The following is a 22782-nucleotide window of genomic DNA, read 5'->3' on the forward strand; positions in this document are numbered from 1 at the left end:
GTTAAATCTCTGGCCCCTTTGATCAAGAACTATGTTTTATTACATTGGATAGTAAGAAAACTTTTCAATCATTTGTTACACTTAGTGACAAATCATTGGTGTATTTGTTAAGAGACAGCAAACAACAACTGAGCTCAGTGGTGCTGATTATTGTAGAACCTCGCATATGGGTGAGCCCTACAAATAACACAGACCACTTTGAAAATCTATCATAGTCAAACTCCTGCTATGATGCTTTACAAGATAAAAACTTTCCAATGAAACATAACTGTTAAGTTACACAATACAGTGACTGAAAGAAGGGAAGTAACACTCACACTGTTTTTAATTTCTTTCTGCTGAACAGTGTGGGATGCTACACTTAGCACTTTCTTCAAATCACAATTGTAACTGGATAGCAGGATGAGCAATTCTTATTCACGGAAGATGGACATGAATGGTGTTCTTTATGACATAGAAGCAAAACAAGTTGCATACTGAATAGAGTGCATCAGTATTTTTTTTAAAAAATGAAATGAAATGAATGTATGACATTATTGGCTGTGAGACCCTGTCTGGAGGTTTTTGACTGCCTGGTGAAAATTAAAAAAAAAAAATGATGCCTTAAATGTAATTCAGCACAATTTTTAAATGCATTTAATGTTCTTATTTACATTTCTGATGATGTGCTACTTTGGTGTGTTTGTTGACTGTATGGTTATTTATTAGGATATCAGGAATAAAGGCTTTCTCTGTGCATCTGTTATTGACTCACCACCTGTAACTTTTCTTTCAGGGTCAGGAAAGTCATATACCATGATGGGAAGCCAAGATAGCAAGGGCATAATTCCAAGACTGTGTGATTCACTCTTTGACCAGATTTCCAGACAACAGAGCCCTGAGCTGTCGTATAAAGTGGAAGTAAGCTATATGGAAATTTACAATGAGAAGGTGAGTTGATGAGTCAGGTGGTGTTCATCAGAAATGAGTGTTATGTTCATGGGAAAGTGAGCAGGGGAGGAGTAGGCACTCATATAACAAATGTTTTAACTATACTGTAGTGTGGTAAATACTCCCCTTGTCAGAAAAGCTCCAGAGCAGTTTTTTTTAAGAAATGGAACATTGCACTTACTAAGTAATGATCCTAGCTCCTATTGAAGCAATCCACATAGCTATTTATACACAGTTTTTGCAGGACCTGGAAGCAAGCAGGGAAATTTTCAACATCAATGCTTGTAAGCTCATTTGTCACTGCCTATTGGATATCTATAATATCTTGATGTAACTTTCTTTTCTGCCACCTTTTCACTCGCAGAAACAAGAAAAAATGTCAAGGCGAGAGGTCGGGCAAACGTGGCAGATGTGGGATGTCAATAACAGAATGTTTGGTCAGGTACTTGGTAACAGATAAAGCAGTATGGGTTCGTGCAGTAAGAACTAGTCCTGAGAATGCCACAAATCAGGCCAGTGACGTCAAATTGCTTGTTGCAAATGTTTCAAGATTTGGATGTAAAGAGTTTGGTTCACTGTTTGATCTGGACGAATGTATTCGTTGTGAACTGATCCTTTACTATCAAAGAATGTGACCAACAATGCCTTTGTTCTCAAAGGTTGTCGTTTGACGTTTCTTGAAGCTGGTGATCCCGGACTCCACTATTCTGCACTTTGACGCATAATGTGGGGGTCATACTGGCAGCACCAATTCCATCTGCACCAGTCACTTTTGACAGAAATGTGGGATCACATCTGGCTCTACCCAGTAGTTCAACAGAAATTCTTCACCTTTCCTCTTTCTGTTTGTCTGTTGGTGCATTAAGTTCAATTTCTGTATATCTTTGCCCAAAATCTTATGACACACATCATGATTCAAATTAAGGTCTTCTGATATTGTACGCACAGTTACATGATGGTCTTCTTGCAATAACCGCCTTACACACTCAATGTTTGCATAAGTATGTGCTGTAGACAGGGGACCAGTTCTGTGGTCATCTTGCACTGAATCTCCGCCTTCACGAAACCTTTTGTGCCACTCAAAAACACTGCTTCTTGAAAGTGTCTCATATGCATGTTGTTGCTTAATCATTGTCCACATTTCACTAGAAGTTTTCCTGAATTTAAGGCGGAACTTAATGTTCACTCCTAGCTCACAATCGCATCCATTGTGTCCTTGTAACTAAAGCACCAAGAACCCAAACAGTGTGTTGTTAAGCACACCCCCGATACCTAGTGAGTTTGTGCACAAATATGGCCAAGATCATTTCAAGGATATACACATACCAGGTAACATAAAATTAATGTTTGTTACTTTTTAGTATTGCAAACTCAGAAATAAAAAATAAAAAAAACTGTAATGGAACTTTCCTGACAAAGGGAGTAGATGGTCAAGTATGTATTAACAAACTGGTGTATCTTTATTTATACACAGTGAAACAATGAAAAATCCAGGATGGATTTATTTATACACAGGACTTATTTATACACAGGTAGAAAGAGTTCATTGTGGAACTAATAACTGCTATCCTATTGTTATTTTACAGGTTCATGATCTACTAGACCCAAAAACGAATAAGCAGTCATTGAAAGTTAGGGAACACAATGTTTTAGGTCCTTATGTTGATGGCCTTTCGCAGTTAGCTGTCACATCGTTTCAGGTAATAGCACACAAAAACTATACTAAATATTCAAAAACTTAATTGAGTCGGGAATCATATGGAAATATTCATAAGTGCTTGAATTTAAACACATTCTTATTTATTTACATTCTTGTAATCACACACAAAGTCAGGCTCTTTGGTTTTGATATAAATATTAAGATACAGATACAACCTTTTGACATATGTTGAGTACAATTAACTAATGTAAATGTACATTCTATTGCAGGACATCGATAACCTAATGGCAGAAGGCAACAAGTCACGCACAGTTGCAGCTACCAATATGAATAGTGAATCTTCGCGGTCGCATGCAGTGTTTTCGGTGGTTTTGACACAGACACTGACAGATGCAAAAAGTGGTGTTTCAGGGGAGAAAGTGAGTCGAATGTCTTTAGTGGACTTGGCAGGTAGTGAGAGGGCTGTGAAGACTGGTGCTGTTGGAGATCGTCTTAAAGAAGGATCGAACATCAACAAGTAAGTCACAATTAGCTCAATAAATTGCAGCAGTAAATAAGCATCAAATGACTCATGATATTTCATTGCTTAATACTTTAAAATTTGGACTGAAGCTGTGGTAAATTTTGTACAGTCATTATCATTGAATGGGACCGCAAGAATTATATAAATTAATTATGGCTTGTATGTTGTACCTTTTTGTATATATTTTCCATTTGTTCTGTGCTGGTATTTAAGAAGCAGAATCTCTGTTGCCTTTATATCATGATCTTTTGAAAAATGTATAAGGGAGATATGGTTCAGAAGCACCAGAGGTGAAAGGAATTGAAAATATTCAGTAGTAGTCTACTGGATTGCAAAAATTAAAACTTGGTACTTGAGAGACAATTATTATGAGTTTTGTGCCATTAAATTCTTTTACTGTCTTACAGGCACTGAAGTTCAAGTACGAGCAAGTAAATTTGTTTGTGCCATTCTATACAAGTTGCCACTTAAATAAATATAGGAAAAGAAATGCCTTTCTGCTGGCATAATGTCATCGAAACTTGAGAGGAAGCAACATGACTTATGCAACCACTAAGATTGCAGACTTATGTAACCCATAAGACTGCATCCCACAGCAATTATTTTATCTTGGTACTGAGCCAGTGTATGATTTGTTCATAGAAGAAAGAGTGCAAGTCAAAAAGATGATGTTATCAGTAAAACATCAACACAGACAGTGCATACTTCCTTACAGCTACTTAGGTGGAACCAAAAGTTCCTCACTACTTTGGAAGCAAGGAAGATTAGTGTTCAACCTCCCATTGACAATGAGGACATCAGACACGGCTGCTACTCTGAGTTGGACACTGCCTCTAATGAGTAAGAATACACAATCTCCAGTGCAGATGCACACTTACATTAGACCTCCAGTGGGAATCTAAAATTAGCGAGCAGGAGTACATGGACAAGGGCTGCAGATAGGTGGTGCTAGGTGGAAATGTGAGTTGGCAGGGGAGCTTGCCAAGATAGTCCATGCATTTACGATAAACACTGTTTCCAGGTGGTGCAGTGCTTAAGGCAACTGCCTGGTAATGAGGAGGTCGTGGGTTCAAGTCCTGGTCCAGCACACATTTTCCTTGTCACCACTGATTCCGCACAAAGTCTGATGCAGCTGATACCTTTTGTAAACCCTTGTCACCAGTTTTGTAAAGGCCTCATCACTACTGCTGTGAAAGCCAAGTTGCCACTGTTGTTATAGTAGGCAGAGTCTGTGAGTTCGTCCAGTACAGTACACTGCTAAGACAATTTTTCCCTTCCAGGGTCAGGTAACAGGATAGAAGGGTGAAGGTTCTACAATACTCCAAAAAATTAGTAACAAAGTCACACAAATGAGTTAAAAAGGTTTACTTATCTTTGTGACCAATTAAATAATGAAGTCCGCAACACTGCATGTAATATAACACAAGACAGGCCCTTAATGGCTAAGTGCAAATAATCATACGTAAACTTCACAGTACACAGCAAATGCAATTTACAACAATTGTGTATTCATTTCTAAGAGCTCACTAAAAGAGGTTCCTGTCTAAGTCAGCCTTGTAAGATGATCTATAACCAGATGCACGTGAGCTGCTCTTCTATCTTCCAAGTAGGCTTCTGTCTGTTGTCGTCTGGTCATTGACAGATTGTACTCGGCCAGCAATTGGCTGAGGGGAAGTCGATATCTTCATCCTCACCATCGCCCTTGGCACTGGTGGAACTCCTGCAGGTGGCAAGTCTCTATGGCACTGGCACCAGCTCGCATCTTTGTACCTGTGGTGCTTTTGCCCTGGCTGTGTCTTCTTTGGACAACACAGCAATATCATTAGTCCCTTTCCTTTCCTTTTTCCTTCCCCCCCTTTCCTTCCTTCCCCCCTTTCCCCCTCCCCGTTCCCCCCTTTCCCCCTTTTCCCCCTTTCCCCCTTTCCCCCCTTTCCCCCTCCCTTTCCCCCGCCACCTCCCCCCTCCCCCTCCCCCCGTCCCCCTCCTCCTCTCTCCATCCCCCTTTCCCCCTCCCCCCTCCCCCTCCCCCTGTCCCCCTCCCCCTATCCCCCTCCCCCTTTCCCCCTCCCCTTCCCCCCTTTTCCCCTTTCCACCCCCTTTTCCTCCCCTTTCCCCTTCCCCGTATGGGAATTATTATGGAAGAACTAGTATTCCTTTCTGGTGAGTACTAGTAGTATTAGTAGTATTGGTTGCCATAATTTAACTGTTTAAATGGCAGCACTGTGAAAAGAGGCAGACCTGGGTCAGCTGCTTTGGCATATGCCTGAATTAGCTGTAAGCAGAGCCACGTGAGAGATGTATAGGATTTGGCATCTGGTAGAGAGAGGAAATATTACACAGTCTTTTCATTGGAGTTAAAGAAGAAAGGAGTAGATAACAAAAGCTCACTAAAACTGTGAAACTCAAGAGATATGCACACTTTTGAGCAATAGAATTAGAGTTAGCTACTTTGTGTCATAATACTGTAAAAGAATTATCATCAAACAATGAAAACTCTGGCTTGGAATATCAACAATGTTAAGAAAAAGACAGACTGCTACTCACCACAAAGATGACATGTTGAGTTGCAGACAGGCACAACGAAAAGACTTTCACACATTATAGCTCTTGGACAAAGCTTTCAGTGAAGAAGAAAGCACGGACACATTCACACAAGCAAGCACACTTCACATACCCGACTGCTGTCAGAGACAGCTCTGGTTGGGTGAAAAGCAGTAATATGTTACAGTCTTTTCATTGTGCCTGTCTGCAACTCAACCAGTCATCTTTATGGTGAGTAGCAATCTATCCTTTTCGTAATATTGTTAAAAAATTATTGTATTTGAGGCTTGTTGCACAATGAAAACTCTGGCTTGGAATATCACCAATGTTAAGGAAAGGACAGACTGCTACTCACCGCAAAGATGACCTGTATAGAGTTGCAGACAGGCTCAACGAAAAGACATTACCTATTTATGTGATTACTATTTACAAAGATTTCTCAGGAAAGAAGAATGTATCCCTCAACCAATACAATCACTTTAACCAAAGAAATAGTTATGCTTGGTGATTTTAATGTAAATGTTCTTACTGTAATAGTGATAGGACAGATTCTGAGAATGTGATTCGCTCTTTCAGTCTGACTCTGACAAATGACTCACAAAGAACTGTACAAGCCTGATTAACAATATTTTTGTAAACAATAACAGAATTGATCAAAATTTGTGTAACACAAATCTGAAATGGTCTAAAAATTTAACCCATTCCTAAACAAATTTGTTACCCAGTTTGAGCCTGTATTTTCTAAAAGAATTTCAAAAAGTACAAATTAGAATGATTGCAGGAGACATTGGCTTGCAAAGGAAGTAAAACAACCTGTAAAACAAAACTTCACTCAGAAACTCTAATAATCCACAGGATAAGTAGCACTACAAATTACACTGTAGCATTTTAAAGAATGTGATTAAAAGATCCAAGACCATGTTCATTAAATCTGGGAAGGTGGTACAAAGGAAGACAGACAAAAGTTCAGAAGATACAGACTGTATCGAAGTCATAATGGCTGCATGGTGAAATAGTAGCTGATCTCTTCAACAACCTTTTTTTGACAGTAGGTAATCAAATTGGGTGTAAAGGATGTGTGGTTGAAGCCATGAACCTTCTAAAAAAATCAGTGCAGAACAAGATTAGGCAGGCTCATGTATCCAATTTCACAACAGAAGAAAAAAAGAAGAAAACTGCTACTGGTGTGGGCAATATATCAATCAAAGTACTGAAGCACTGCTGCAGATTTATTCTTAAAGTTTTCTGCCACATATTTAATGAGTTCCTAAATCAAAATACTGTTCCTAATAGACTCAAATATGCAATTTTCAAACTACTGTACAAAAAAGGCGATAAAACTGAGGTTTCCAACTACCATTCAATTTCATTGGTTGCAAATCTTTCTAAAACCCTAGAGACAAAGATGTGTGACTTACCGAACGAAAGCGCTGGCAGGTCGATAGACACACAAACAAGCACAAACACACACAAAATTCAAGCTTTCGCAACAAACTGTTGCCTCATCAGGAAAGAGGGAAGGAGAGGGAAAGACGAAAGGATGTGGGTTTTAAGGGAGAGGGTAAGGAGTCATTCCAATCCCGGGAGCGGAAAGACTTATCTTAGGGGGAAAAAAGGACAGGTATACACTCGCACACACACACACATATCCATCCACACATATATATAGCTTGAATATATATAGCTTGAATTTTGTGTGTGTTTGTGTTTGTTTGTGTGTCTATCGACCTGCCAGCGCTTTCGTTCGGTAAGTCACACATCTTTGTTTTTAGATATATTTTTCCCACGTGGAATGTTTCCCTCTATTATATTAAAACCCTAGAGAAGCTGATATACTGATCATCTGAATAAACACAATGTCCTTAATAAAAATTGATTTGGCTTCCATCAGGTTATTTCAATTAATGTATCATTTTCTCATTTACCCAAATCTACAAACAATAAAATGTCACCATTTGGAATTTTTTATTATCTGTCTAAACCATTTGCCTGGTGTATTGACCACAAAATTCCATGTATGAACACTATAGCTTAAATAGTGAAGTAGGCATGTGGTTCAAGTCATATCTAGAAGACAAAAAGCAGAAGGTAGTACTGAATAATTATCCAATGACAGCTGCCTGCTCTTATTGGAACACAAAGGAATGTGAGTTGCTGCAGGGCTTAGTGCTTGGTCTCTTACTATTCTCAGTCTTTATCAATGACCTGTCTTGCAGTGTGAGCCAAAAGGCACACTTCAGCTTATTTGCTGATGCCACAATCATTATGATTGAGAAAGCACCTAATTATAGCCTAGAGAACACTGTGACAACCATATTCAAAACCTCTAGATTGGCTCACTTCTAGGTATCTGCCCCTTAATGTTAATAAGACTCAGTTCATTCAGCTTCACATAGCATGCATAGAAATAGGAAGATATCAAACTAAAATGTGGTGACAAAGAAAAATTTAGAGTAGAGTTTTTCAAATTCCTTGTGTTACATATTAACAACAACCTAAATCAATTGGTTCATATCTTCGTCTTATGTAAAAGCTGAATTCGGCAACATTTGCCATTCACTCTATCCGACCTGGTTGTGATTTTGAAAGATTAAAAGCTGCATACCTTGGATATTTCCATTAATGTATGATACATTCTGGGGAAACCTGGTAGGAGAAAATCACTCTGAAGATCGTCAGAATTGTGAGTAGAGTTCCCCCTAGATGCTCTTGCAGAAATTTAATCATACAGTTGGGGTACTCATTATGCCTTGCCAGTACATTTTTTCACTTGTGCTTTGTCAACAAAAATTGTACAATTTATAAAATAAACAATGCGTACTATGATCATGACACAAGGAGTAAACATGATCTTCACACAGAAATAAAATATCTCTACATTGTACAAAAAGATATATATATATATATATATATATATATATATATATATATATATATATATATATATATATATATATATTATTAAAACATAAAAGCATACAACAAACTTTGACCTCCTGTCAAAACAGTCATTGGGGATCTGACGAAATTCAAAAAACAGAAAAAAACTTTTAACTTTTGGATAGCTCTTTTTATTATTTACAGGAATTTTTGGCAGTGTGTAACACTTTGTGAACTGTGTTCAGTTTTGAACATTACATGTGAAATTTCTGTGAAGCACTGTAAATCCCTTAGCACAGTATATCATTTATTCAATGTATAGCATTGTATGTCACTTATTTCCACAAAGAATGATCATGTAAAACCCTGCTTGCTCTGTTCGACAACAAGACATGAAAAGCAGTAGACGCTGGTGCCCAAATAGATTCTGTGTTCCTTGACTCCTGTAAGGCATTTGATACAGTTCCACACTGCCACCAAATGAATAAAATATGAGCATATGGAATTCAGACCAACTTTGCGAGTGGATTGAAGAGTTCCTAGTGAACAGAACGCAGCAAATCATTCTCAATAGAGAGAAGTTGTCAGACATAAAAGTGATTTTGGGTGTACCTCAAGGGTGTGTTACATGTCCATTATTTTTTGTAATGCACATAAATGACATAGCAGACAACATCAAAACTTCCATGGGGGTTTTCACAGATGATGCTGTTGTATGCAGAGAAGTCACAACACTAGAAAATTGTAGCAAAATCAGTAAGACCTGTAGAGGATTGACCCTTGGTGCAGAAGTGGCAGCTGACACTCAAGATAAACAAATGTAACATACTGCTTAGATATAGGCATAGACAGAAGGACCCATTATTATATGGCTATACGCTTGCAGAACAATCACTGGAAACAGCTATTTGCATGAAATGTCTAGGAGTATGTGTATGGAGAGGCTTAAAGTGAGATGACCACATACAACTAACTACAGAAAAGGAAGACACCAGACTTAGATTTGTTGGCACAATCCTTAGGAAATTCAATCCATCAACACAGGAGGTAGTGTACAAAACACTTGTTCAACCAGTACTTCAATATTGCTTATCAGTGTGGCATCAATTCCAGACAGCATTGACAGAGGAAATGGAGAATATCCAAAGAAGAGAATCTGATTTTGTTACAGGTTCATTTAGTTAGCATGTAGGGTCACAGATATAATCAACTACCTCCAGTGGCAGACCCTGCAAGAGGCATTCGGTATAACAATGTGGAATACTGTTAAAGTTCTGAGAGCATTCATTCCTAGAAGAGTCAACAGATATGTTGCTTCCTCCTACACACAGCTCACGAAAAGACCATGAAGATAAAATTAGAGAGATCTGAACCCACACAGAGGCTTACTGGCAATCGTTCTTCCCACAAACTATTTGCTACTGGAACAGGAAAGGGGGGATGTGACAGTGGTATACAAAGTACCCTCCACCACACACTGCAATGTGGCTTGCTGAGTGTAGATGTAGATTGACAGAAAGCAGCTTGTATGAATTAAAGTGTAAGCTTTATAATTTGTTTGTATGACTATTACTATTACTACAATGAAGAAAAAAGGAACGGGTATACCTGTGTTCCGCAGCGAACAAGCAGAAGTGCCGCAACATGACACGGCATGGGCTTGACTAATGTCGGAAGCTGTGCTGGAGGGAATTGACACCGTGAATCCTACAGGGATGTCCATAAATCCGTAAGAGTATGAGAGGGTGGAGATGTCTTCCGAACAGCATGTTCCAAGGCATCCGAGATATGCTCAATAATGTTCACGTATGGGGTATTTGGTGGCCAGCAGAAGCATTTAAACTCAGAAGAGTGTTAATGGAGCCACTTTGTAGCAATTCTGGATGTGTGGGGTGTCACTTTGTACTGCTGGAATTGCCCAAGTCTGTCAGAATGCACAATGGACATGAATGAATGCAGGTGATCAGACAGGATGCTTATGTATGTATCACCTGTAAGAGTCGTATCTAGACAAACCAGGGGTCCCGTATCACTCCAACTGCACATGCCCCACACCATTACAGACCCTCCATCAGATGGAACAGTCCTCCGATGCCATACAGGGTCCACGGATTCGTGGGGTTGTCTCCATACATGTACCCGTCCATCTGCTCAACACAATTTGAAGTGAGACTTGTCTGACCAGGAAACATGTTTCCAGTCATCAACAGTCCAGTGTCAGTGTTGACGGGCCCAGGCGAGGCGTAAAGCTTTGTGTTGTGCAGTCATCAAGGGAAGACAAGTGACCTTTGGTTCCAAAAGCGTATATTGAGGATGTTTCATTGAATAGTTCGCACCCTGACACTTGTTGATGTTCCAGCATTGAAATCTGCAGCAGTTTGCGGAAGGGTTGCACTTCTGTCACATTTAATGCTTGTCTTCAGTTGACGTGGGTCCCGTTCTTGCAGGACCTTTTTCTGGTTGCAGCGATGTCAGAGATTCGATGTTTTACTAGATTATTGATATTCATGGTACACTCGTGAAATGGTCGTACGGGAAAATCCCCAATTCATCACTATCTCAGAGATGCTGTGTTCCATTGCTCATGTGCCAACTATAACACCACTTTCAAATTCACTTAAATCTTGACAACCTGCCATTGTAGTAGCAGTAACCGATCTAACAACTGCGCCAAACACTTTTTGCCTTATAAAGGTGTTGGAGACTACAGCGCTGTATTCTGCCTCTGTATTTGAAGTGCGTGCCTACACCAGTTTCTTTGGTGCTTCAGTGTATTACCCGAGTTATCTGAACAGTTGTGCTTCACTTGTCCTATATCTGTTTACATATGATTTAGATTGTAGGCCTGGTGACCATTTACATGTGGTTACTTCTGTAATAATCTGACATGTTCTACATCCTAGTGATACATTTGCATAATGAATCCATGGAACTCAAAATTAAATAAGAAAATAAAATAATTCGTGTGTTAAAACTGCTCAAATTTGTTTTGTTGTCATTATCTTTTAGTGCAGTTCACCAATTGCCTATATGCAAAAAACACTTGTTGTTTAGTTTATTTGAAACTACTTGAAATTGTGTTACAGATCTCTAACTACCCTGGGTTTAGTCATCTCGAAATTGGCTGACCAGGCAATGGGTAAAAATAAGGATAAATTTGTTCCATACAGAGATTCTGTGCTCACGTGGTTGCTCAAGGTTAGTATGTTGACCAATTACACCTCTCACCATAGAGATCTGTATGTAGTTGAAGCAAACATTGTAATCAGAAAATGTTAAGAACAAGATGTTCATGACTCTTTTGTGCAATTAAAACTGTAGTGATCTTACACTTATTTGGAACATCTATGACATCATAGTGGAAAGTAACATAAAGAATTTGTAAATAGTGTGGGGAAAAAACAGAAGGCACATTAAGTTGCAGACAGGCACAATTAAAATATGTTTACATAAAGCTTTCGGCCACATCCTTCACCAGCAAAACAGAAACATTTACCATCCACACACACTAGCAAGCACACCTCGTGAACATGTGACCGTCAACTCCAGCATCTTGGGCCGGCATTCCAGCCCAAGATGTTGCAGTTGCGGTCGTGTGTGCATGAGGTGCAATTGCTTGTGTGTATGAATGGTATATGCTTCTCTTTTGCTGATGAAGGCTGTGGCTGAAAGCTTTATGTAAGCATATTTTAATTGTGCCTGTCTGCAACTTAATGTGCCTTCTTTACCGTACGTAGCAATCTATCTTTTCCTATGCGGTTGATATTCCTCCGTGGAGTTTCCAATGCTTGAATTTGTAAATAACCTTTTTTTCCTACATAAAAACACTAAGTAGGCTGAAGGCTTCTATCCTGTCTCTCATAGACCAGTATGTTGTGGCAGTAGAAGACAGCAAAAGGAAAGCTGAAGTTTTAAATTCTATGTTTAAGAAATCATTCATCCAGGAGGCTCCACAGACAACCCATCATTTGACTCTGTTATGGAGGATATAGAAATAGGCATCCCTGACACAGAGAACAAATAAGTCACCATGTCTGGATGGAATCCCAGTTCAATTTTACAGTGTGTGCTCTTCACCATTCACCACTTGCTTAGCCTCCAGTTGTTGCAAATCTCTAGCTCAGTGCAAAGTCACAAGTGACTGGAAAAAAGTGCAGTTAACTGCTGTATGTAAGAATGGTAAAAGAATGGACCTGCAGAATTACAGACCAATATTTTTAACACTGGATTGATGCAGAATTCTTCAACATACTCTAAGTTTCAATATAATAAATTTCCTTGAGACAGAAAAGCTACCATCCACAAACCGTCACGGATCTAGAAAGCATCACTGCTGCCAAATTCAGCTTGCCCTTTTCTCTTGTGATTCTGCGTGATCCGAAGATGAAGGGCAGGAGACAGAGTCCATATTCTTAGATTTCCAGGAATTGTTTGACACAGTGCCCTGCTGCCGACTGCTAACAAAGGGCTGAGCATGTATAATAGGTTGTTGGGTTGGGTTTTTTGGGGAAGAGACCAACCAGCGAGGTCATCGGTCTCATTGGATTAGGGAAGGATAGGGAAGGAAGTCGGCCATGCCCTTCCAAAGGTACCATCCCAGCTTTTGCCTGAAGCGATTTAGGGAAATCACGAAAAACCTAAATCAGGATGGCCGGACGCGGGATTGAACCGTCGTCCTCCCGAATGCGAGTCCAGTGTGATAATAGGTTGTAAGACATGTGAGTGGCTCAAAGATTTCTTAAGTAATGCAATCTAGTACATTGTCCTGGATGGTCAGTGTTCACCAGAGAAATCTTGTTCTCTGTACACAAAAATGATCTAACAGACAGAGTGAGCAGCAATCTGCGATTCTTTGCTGACACTCTTGTTGTGTATGGGAAACTGTCATAATTGAGTGACTGTAAGATGATTCAGGATGACTTAGTCAAAATTTATATTTGGTATGATGAATGGCAGTATACTCTAAATATAGAAAACTGTAAGTTAATGCAAATGAGTTGGCAAAATAAACCTGTAATGTTCACATACATTATTAGTGATATGCTGCTAGTCACTGTCACATAAGATCAGTAAAAGGAAAGATGAATGGTTGATTTCGGTATATTGGGAGAATTATAGGAAAGCGAAACTTACCCATAGAGGAGACCACATATAGAATGCTGGTGTGACCCACTCTTGAATCTTGCTTGAGTATTTGGGATGACCACCAGTTCACATTAAAGGTAGACGTTGAAGCAGTTCAGAAGTATGCTGTTAGATTCATTACTGGTATGTTCGATCAACACATGAATATTATGGAGGTGCTTTGTGAACTCAAATGGGAATCCATAGAGGGAAGATGATCTTTTCAAGAAAAGCTATTCAGAAAATTTAGAGAACTGCAGAATGACTCTGCTGCCGCCAACGTAAATTTCACTTAAGGACTGCAGAGACAAGATAAGTGAAATAAGGACTTGCACAGAGGCTTATAGATAGTCATGTTTCCTATGCTCCATTTGTGAGTGGAACAGGAAAGGGAGTGGCTTGTATTGGTAAAGGGTGCCATCTGTGATGTCGGCTTGCGGGGTATGTATGTAGATGTAGATTAAGTAGTGTAGAAATAAACAATGGAAGGAGTAAAGCTAAAAACTCAACATATAGTTGAGGCACTCAGAAGTCAATTGACACTAAACAAGATTGAAAGTATTACTCAACTTTCGGACTATGTCCTCCTTCAGAGGTAAATAGTGGAGAATACACATATGCATACACTAATAGCTGAATTGTCCTGACCATCTAATTTTACAGGGAAGGGTACAATTTAGTCTGTCAGGACAACATAGTTGTGTGTGTTTTGTGTTACTTAGCTAATGCAATACAAAACATTGCTTTTTTCCTTTTGTAGCAGAAAGTTCCCTATTTTACAATTTAATCGAAATACAATAAGTGTTTCAAAACAATGTTGAATTATAATATTTACATGATATAACTACTTTGCAGGATAATTTGGGAGGCAATAGCAAAACTGTGATGGTAGCAACAGTGTCACCTGCTGCTGATAACTATGAAGAAACGTTGTCAACATTAAGGTATGCTGACAGAGCAAAGCGAATTGTCAATCATGCTGTTGTGAATGAAGATCCCAATGCTCGAATCATAAGAGAGCTGAGGCAAGAAGTAGAAGCCTTGAAAGAGATGTTGAAACATGCAACAGTAAGTTGAAATTATTTAATTATTTACAACAGTGTGTTATTTCCCATGTTGCTGATTTAATATTTATTGCATGCAATTTTTTATTAACTTATTACGACATGTCAACATTTGGTGATGCTGGTTTAATGTAAATTCTTTTCTTTTTCAGGGCTCTGAAGGTTTTAAAGATGTAAGTAAGGACTACATTTTAAGCCATACAGAAATGAGAACACATTTGTTTCTGTACTTTGAACTTTTATTATTAATAGTTTGTTAACAGTCAGAAGATACAGGTGAAAATTACATTGTATTAATTTTAGTTTTTGGGTTCACTAACCAATTTTTTGTGTTGCAAATTAAATTAAAATTATTAAGGAATGAGATACAGCAGGAGCTCCAACATTTGGGTGGATCACTCCTTGGCCTGTGGAGGAGATATGCTGGTTAATGAATATGGTTCTGCAACACTGCATGACAAAAGCACCAATCTTTCATCATTAAATTATTTTTTAGGAGCAATGAATATGTAATTGTATCACAAAGAACATTCTATAGACACTTTTTAGACTTGGCTAATATATATCCATTTTTTATTAAAAAATGGTATTGAAACATAAGCCCCAATGCAAAAGTCAAAGTATTTGAATGTAAGACATTATGAAAAGTATCGTTTGTGAGCTTTGTCCAGAAAGTAAGTATCATGTCATTCTACTGCCACTGCAGCATTATTGTCTCATTTCTGCACATTCACACTCAGCTCTCCGGTTCTCTGCCTTTACGCTGACACCATTACAACTGGATGGATTTTGTTGTGTTTACATTTGTTAGTGATCATTCAAAAATAAGAGCTCACCAAGTGTGAAGTGCGTTCTCTTCTACAGTTTTTGAATGCAAAGAATGTTACCCAGCTGAAATTCATCATCAGTTTGTAGAGATTTATGGTGAAAATGTAATGACTGATGGAATGGTGAGAAAGTGGCTGAGAAAGTTCAGTCATGGATGAACCAGTGCGCATGATGAAGCATGGAGTTAGCGGCCTTCTGTTGTCAGTGATGATTTATTTGAGAAAATGAATGAGAAAAGTCATCAAAACAGATAGTTCACAATAAGAATGCTTTGTGATGAGTTTCTACAAATTTCCTAAACTGTTTTGCATGAGACTGTCACAAATTGCTTAAATATTCACAGATTGTGTTCCTCTTTGGTTCCAAAAATCTTTACAGACTTGGCAGTGCTTTGCCATTAATTACTGATACGTTGATGATGGGGATGAATTCTGAAATGAAGTTGTGGCCAGTGATGAGACTTGGGTTTGTCATGTCACTCCAGACAAACCAATAGTTGATGGAGTGGAGCCATTCATGATCCCCCCAAAAAACAAAAATTCAGAACATTGTCAACTCAAAAAATCATGTGCACTGTGTTCTGGGACAGACAGGGCATTCTGCTTGTTGAGTTCCTTCCCAGAGGTGAAACTGTCAATGTGGTAGGATACTGTGGGATATTGAGAAAACTTTGGTGTGCAACTCAAAACAAGGTGTGAAATGCGCAGTCAAGACATTGTGTTGCTTACTGACAAAAAGTTGTGACACTTGAAATATTATTCAGCAGTTCAGTTGGGAGCAGTTCAATCACCTTTCATGCAGCCCTTCTTACTACCATTCGTTCTTGAACTTGAAGCATGATTTAGGAAGAAGACACATTGACAGCGATGCCGACACAAAAAAAGCTGTTCAGCAGTGGCTATCTTCAGTGGTGGCATCTTTCTATGAAGAAGGCATAGAAAAGTTGGTTTTCTGCTATGACAAATGTCTGAACAATCATGGAAACTATGTAAAAAATAGTTTAAGAAGTCCTATTTCCTGTAAAAATAAATTTTGGTTTGAAAAAGTTTTTTTTTTTTTCCCCAAAGCAGTACTTACTTTCCAGGCATGCGTCATACAGTGTAACACACCTCTGACCTCGGAATTTCAGATAAAAATGGTAGCAGAATCCTGCACAACCAGTAATGTCACCACCCTCTCTGTCTTTTCTCTGTCATAATAGTTGCTTGCAACTAAGAAGGTGACTGTAATGCTTTCTGCACAGAGAGAGACAATATGCTATTCTTTGTCTCCAGTGTGCTCCCTGTCTCTGTTCTATGACTCAGACTTCAGTCATTGCCTACACTGGTAACTGACAACACTGGTATGAGTGCCCCATTGGCCCACTATTTTTCTTCTGATTCTCCCTACAACTATTAAAATGATTGGAAAACTATCACTGTCAGTTCTTAACATATTAGTTCTCATGTTTGCCATATGCCACCCCATAAAGAAAACTATTTGCTAAATACCCTCACCAAACCCAGATTAACATCAAAAAGCATGCCAAGAGTTTGATGTGCACCAGAAGCACATGGTACAGTCTCACACAGTAAATTGATGCTATTGGCCGGAGGATCACTGTGCCTTTTTGTCAGTAGTGAAGGTAGGATTTTGGGTTCTATAAATGCTTACTTTGGGAGATGTGGAAAGGTTTGATAGTGACAAACTCATTTAAAGATTTGATGAGAGAAACCTGCTCTTTGGTATTCATGCTAGTAAGTGGAATCTAGTACAGCATAATAAGATGTATCAAGAGGAATTCTGTTCTTGTTGTTTTGGATGGCAGGATTTTCATGATTACTACTTGCACATGGGCTCTGTTTGGTTAGTTTATGGAGAAAAACTAATCCATTGACTTATATAAGCTTATGTGCAAACAAGAAAAATCCTTGCACAAACAAACAAACAAAAACACACACACAGTTTCAAAGAATATTTTTTTCAGAAGGCAGTTTAGTTTTAAAATGGTGAAATTTTTATTCCACATCAAACTGTATATACCACACGTGCTTTAATTATGGGTAATAACATTGTTTTAGGCCAGAATTTAAAAACATATATACCTGACTTCTCCCAATGATTTGAAAAATACACAATCCTCAATTCACTATATATGTAAATTACCTCTTCTACTACCTGTTAGTACAAGAGGAAGAATAGTGTTTGTGAATCAGTCAGTCAGAGTCCCATCCTGATTGAGAATATACTCTTTTGCATGTGTAATTCAGCGTAATGCAAAAAATATACTGAATATAGAAACTGCAACCGAAAGTTAAAAAGAATTTACTTGAATATGAAATAAAAAGTGCACAAGAAAACTCTAAACAGTAGTATCTTCTACGGCCACTGGGATTCAGGTGTGTGTAAAGATAAGTAGGCAAGAGTGCAAAGTGCAAATTTTGAATGTCCTTGTGCCAAAAGCCACGGTGAAAGATAAGTGAATGATGTTGTAATGTCTCCCTGTTCCTGCAATCCTAGAATGTTATATGACATACACTATATCATGGTTGAAAATATCTCACATGTGACCATTCAGTAATAAAATCTCAATAAAGTTTTATAGTTAATTAACCCCATCACTGACACCTATCCTGTGAAAATGGCACCATAGTTTTTTATATGGACCAGTTTGTAGTCTTCTTCAAAGAAAGGGAGTAAAACAGTGCAGAAAAAGTGAGGTAATTATCAAATGACAGTGCTTTGTGAGTCACTAAAATGAGTAGAAGTAAAAAAGAGAGATATATGTGTGAAATAAATAAATAAAATAGAGTGAAAAGTGGGAGCCCAGATAATGATAGAAAATACACAAAATGTGGTAATGGATGAGTGAACTGTGATCTGAGTGACAAGATCTCCCTGCATTTTATGCTGAGTCTCATCAAGAGTTCATTCATCACAGTTCATTTCTTTGGATCAAGCTGATATGAAGACACGAGAACAATGAGTAGTTTTCAACACTGAACTGTGGTCAGTAAGTAATGGAAACAATTTTGTTGTTTTCAAAGTAATTTCCTGCTTCTTCTCATGTTCATGAATTTAGTATATGAAGAATAAGGATCATGTTTCAAAAGTTTATTTATACAAGAATGTCTTTCATAGTTTTGTCTCCGTGCCTTTGAAGGTAAACAAATATGTGGTAATATGTCTGACAGAGAACAGTAGTTATGCACTGTGAAAACTGAATGATTTATGAGCATTCTCTTTAGTCTTTGTGACTTAAAAATGCCTTTTCCTCTCAGAATCCAGTGGTTAATACACAGATTGGCATCTAGATCTCATATATGTTCTGTGTGTATATGTGTGTGTGCATGTGGGTGAGTGCGCACACGCCCCCACACTTGCGTGCATGAAATTTTGTCAAAAGAATGTTTGCCAGTGACGAATTGTGAATCGTTGAACCTGTTAATAAGGGTCAGGTATTACTGTCTTCTTCCCTTGTTTTTCTTGCAGCAAAGAATAAATCTGCATGAAAAACTAAGTGAAAGTGAGAAGCTTATGAAAGAAATGTCGCAGACGTGGGAGGAGAAACTACAGAAGACAGGTAATGTAATTTTTAGTTCTAAAAGTTTGTCTCTCGTAGCATAATAGCATCTGGTGTGTAGCATTATTTGTGAGTTTTAATTTATATAATCAGCATTTAGCTCACATCATAATCATATTTATTGGTAATCCATGCATGGAGCATTCTCTTGTTTGATCAAACAAAATTTCATGAAACTTTGTCATAGGCAAGATTTTTTGCCAATCTTCCTTTGTTTGCAGTTCTTTGCCTGATCAGCAAAGATATGCTGGAATTCCATGAGAATAATTACATAAGAGCTGTCTCCTTGTGAAAATGTGCATGTAGCTATAAACTTGGTTTTGTAATAGGTAACTGATAATTTTTTAAATTTTACTATTTATATTGCTGGTAATCAACCCTGGGTTGTACTGCCCAATATTGGGCATTCCACCTTTCATGGTGGGCATTAGGTTTTCATAAAATTCCACATGGTAAATTTGATTTCAGAAAATATACTATTTGTGTTGCCTAAGCATATGTTTAGTTTACATTACACAAGAGGGACTAAATGGCACTATAGAGCGAGTGCAAACAAAAGAGCCTCATTGCATAATAGCTCATGCATCTCTCTGCACACCAACCAGCTGTAACAGATAAACAGAGCTTGTAGTCAGTGCTGTTCCAATCCCAAACTCAGTCGACAATGCACGAGAGGCACACATAGATGACAGTACAAGGCAAGGGTTCTTTCATTTGTGGTTTCACTGATCAATATGCAATTAGATTTTTGAGAGTCAGCACATGCGTACAGCTTCAAAGAATATATTGGTAATTATTTTGAGCCTGTGTCTCATAAAATGAAATATCTTCATGGCTGTATTTGTTCATAGAATCTGTTGTAAACCAGCAACACCCAATGTATTTGTTGCATCATAAAACATTATTCAGTGAGGTAATAATGCAAAACTGACTGTGAGAACATCTTTCTACAAAGCATCCAAATTATTAGCACAAGCCCACTGAATATTTTCTGGAAGTGTATAAATATTTCAAAATAGTTCAACAACTGTTCAGTTGTTAAGAAACAACACACAGTGAATGAACATGGATAATTGCAGATTATTACATTTCACAATTAATTGCAAAAGCGATAAAAACTGTAATATTGGAGAAACTCTAATAGTAATTTATCTTAACAGTAATGCTTCAGGATGTACCTGAAATTTTAATAATGTTGCCTCTAAATGACAGCACAGTAAGCCAATGAACTGAAAAAAATGGCACTTAATGGTGATAAAAGACTTGTAAGTATTCTTCAAAACTCTTAATTTTCCATGCAACGGTCAGTTTTTGCAGAGAATAACGATTTATTGATGCCATATGTACATTATTGTGATGAGAGCGGTGCATTATGGGAAGAAATCCAACAAATTTCATTACTGATATGACAGAATTATTTATGTTTAATGTGTGAAATCATACTGTACAAAAAAAAATTCCTTTCATACTGTATTTGCATGCATTAATGATGGAGCACTATCAATGGTAGGTTGCAAATGTGGATTTGTTGCTTATTAGTTGAAGAACTGCCAAGTGTTATATGTAGTCATTGTGTGGTACGCAGACAACTTCTTGTACGAAAACATTCACATGCAGGTTTATAATAATTCAGGTCATAAAAAATAACAAATCCAGTTCAAAACTGATGGAATGTTTCCACAGCTTTGCCAGAGCAGCTAGTAAACAACTAAATAAATACAGTACATAGAATCGAAGACTTTTTCAAATGGGTTGCAAATGGACAGTATCTGTAAGCATCCGGAGAATGGTGCATGTAAGGCATTTCTGCAAAATGTCTAAATAAATAACCATTTACACACAACAGACAGATAAAAAAATATAATTTTGACATGTTCTCAAAATAAAAAAATATAATTTTGACATGTTCTCAAACTGCATACATGTGAAGATATCATGTATCCATTGTGTCATTAATTGGCTTTCAGTAACTGCACTGTTGTTGTGACCAGCTTTCTGTAATGTCCATTGAAGCATCATCATGTTCACAAATGAGTCATAATATGACAATTTACCATGTGAATGAACCCACCTAAATTGCCTGACAACATAAACTGTCTCACAAAGGATAGAATGCCATAGACAAGTAGTTAGGAACAAGTATCATGGAAATCATGTTGGCTATTCAGAGGTTGCCAGTAATGGATTACAAGTCATTTCACATGTATACTACATTCACTAACATGAACGTAAAGGCATGTCCATACCATGTAAGAGAATAGGAATAATCTGATTTTTTTGAATAAAGAAAGGAACAATGTAATCTAACCTTGTAGAGTGATGTTGGAAACTTCTGGGCAGAATGTAAATAATGGAAGGTGTAAAACCAGTGACTCTTCATATACTTCAGTAGCTGAATGATTGCCAGGCACGTAGATAAGATTGAAATCATCACTTAATCTGTGAATAGTGCCACACAGAATAACAATGGTTCAGGCTGCAGTGTTATGTTAGCGACAGTATTTAATTTATAAAAAGTTCTGATTATAGATTAATTGTAAAAACTCCTTTTTTTCAGAACGCTTACAACAAGAGCGCCAGCAGGCATTAGAGAAAATGGGTATTAGCGTGCAAGCATCTGGTATCAAGGTGGAGAAAAACAAATATTACCTTGTAAACCTGAATGCTGATCCATCACTTAATGAACTGTTGGTTTACTACCTAAAGGTAAAGTAAAAACTTCTGAGGGCATCAAATTTATATATATCTTTCTTATACTGTATATTACAGAAGTGCTCCCTGTATGTATACTGTCATTTATGTAAAGAAATTACAGATGTCAGGATATTTTTTTGAGGTGATTATGAGAGTTATAACAATGAAAACAATTTTTGACAAAATAGTATAATTGGATTGATAGTGATGTTGATCTACTCACCATGTGATGGCAGAACGCACACATAAAAGAAGCAAGCTTTTGGAGCCAGTGACTCCTCTTCAAGCAGAAGGGTTGACAGGGAAAGAAGAGGGCTGAAGGAAACAGACTAGAGTGGTCTAGGAGAAGGAGTAGATTTTGGGAAAGTCACTGGCTTCAAAAGCTTGCCTAGTGATAACCTTCTTTTGTGTGTTTGTTCTGACCCCTCTTGGTGAGTAGATTTTTATCTCTCCAATTATATTAAATAGAGAGTTAAATAACTAACCACTTCTGTTATAGATAGTTTTATTGGATCAAAATTTGACCAGTTTTGGGCAATTATAGGCACATCTTCAGGTGTACAAGAGTACCAAAAGGAAAATGGAGAAGCTGTAATAAGAGATTGTATAAGACTTAACACTTTTTTGTTCTAATAATAGTGGGGATTCACTGTCCAACTATAAATAACGTTTTATGTTCAGCTGCCCATCATGCCACAGTATGGTGTACTTTGCTCCTGGCAGTGGGCATTCATCCTGGTGGACAGCTGGTTCAGTCATATCAATATAAAAAGCTGAGCAGTGATTGCAGCACAGCTGGTATATGACGTGGGAGCTTTCATAGTTGGCCTGGAGTGGGATAAGTCTGTAACAGGATCGGAATGGGAAGTAGTGGGTTGGTGGTTTGGGCAAGTTTTGCACGTGAGTCTTCCACAGGGATATGATCCCTGTGGCAAAGAGTTGGAAGTGGGTGGGGCATAGGGATGAACTAGAATTT

General features: G+C 37.9%; 1 protein-coding gene across 1 annotated transcript in view; it reads left to right on the forward strand.

Moving 5' to 3' along the window:
- LOC126237473 (kinesin-like protein KIF13A) overlaps nt 1–22782 on the forward strand; it is a 218073-nt gene that overhangs the window by 66216 nt on the left and 129075 nt on the right. Inside the window, exons 2-9 of the mRNA XM_049947615.1 lie at nt 776–930; nt 2517–2630; nt 2860–3107; nt 11621–11732; nt 14514–14726; nt 14875–14895; nt 19022–19112; nt 21670–21818. Of these exons, the coding sequence (XP_049803572.1) occupies nt 796–930; nt 2517–2630; nt 2860–3107; nt 11621–11732; nt 14514–14726; nt 14875–14895; nt 19022–19112; nt 21670–21818 (1083 nt within the window). The 5' untranslated portion in view covers nt 776–795. The remainder of the gene's footprint in view (nt 1–775; nt 931–2516; nt 2631–2859; nt 3108–11620; nt 11733–14513; nt 14727–14874; nt 14896–19021; nt 19113–21669; nt 21819–22782) is intronic.

The sequence above is a fragment of the Schistocerca nitens genome, chromosome 2 (assembly GCF_023898315.1).
Source record: "Schistocerca nitens isolate TAMUIC-IGC-003100 chromosome 2, iqSchNite1.1, whole genome shotgun sequence".
Lineage (NCBI taxonomy): Eukaryota > Metazoa > Arthropoda > Insecta > Orthoptera > Acrididae > Schistocerca > Schistocerca nitens.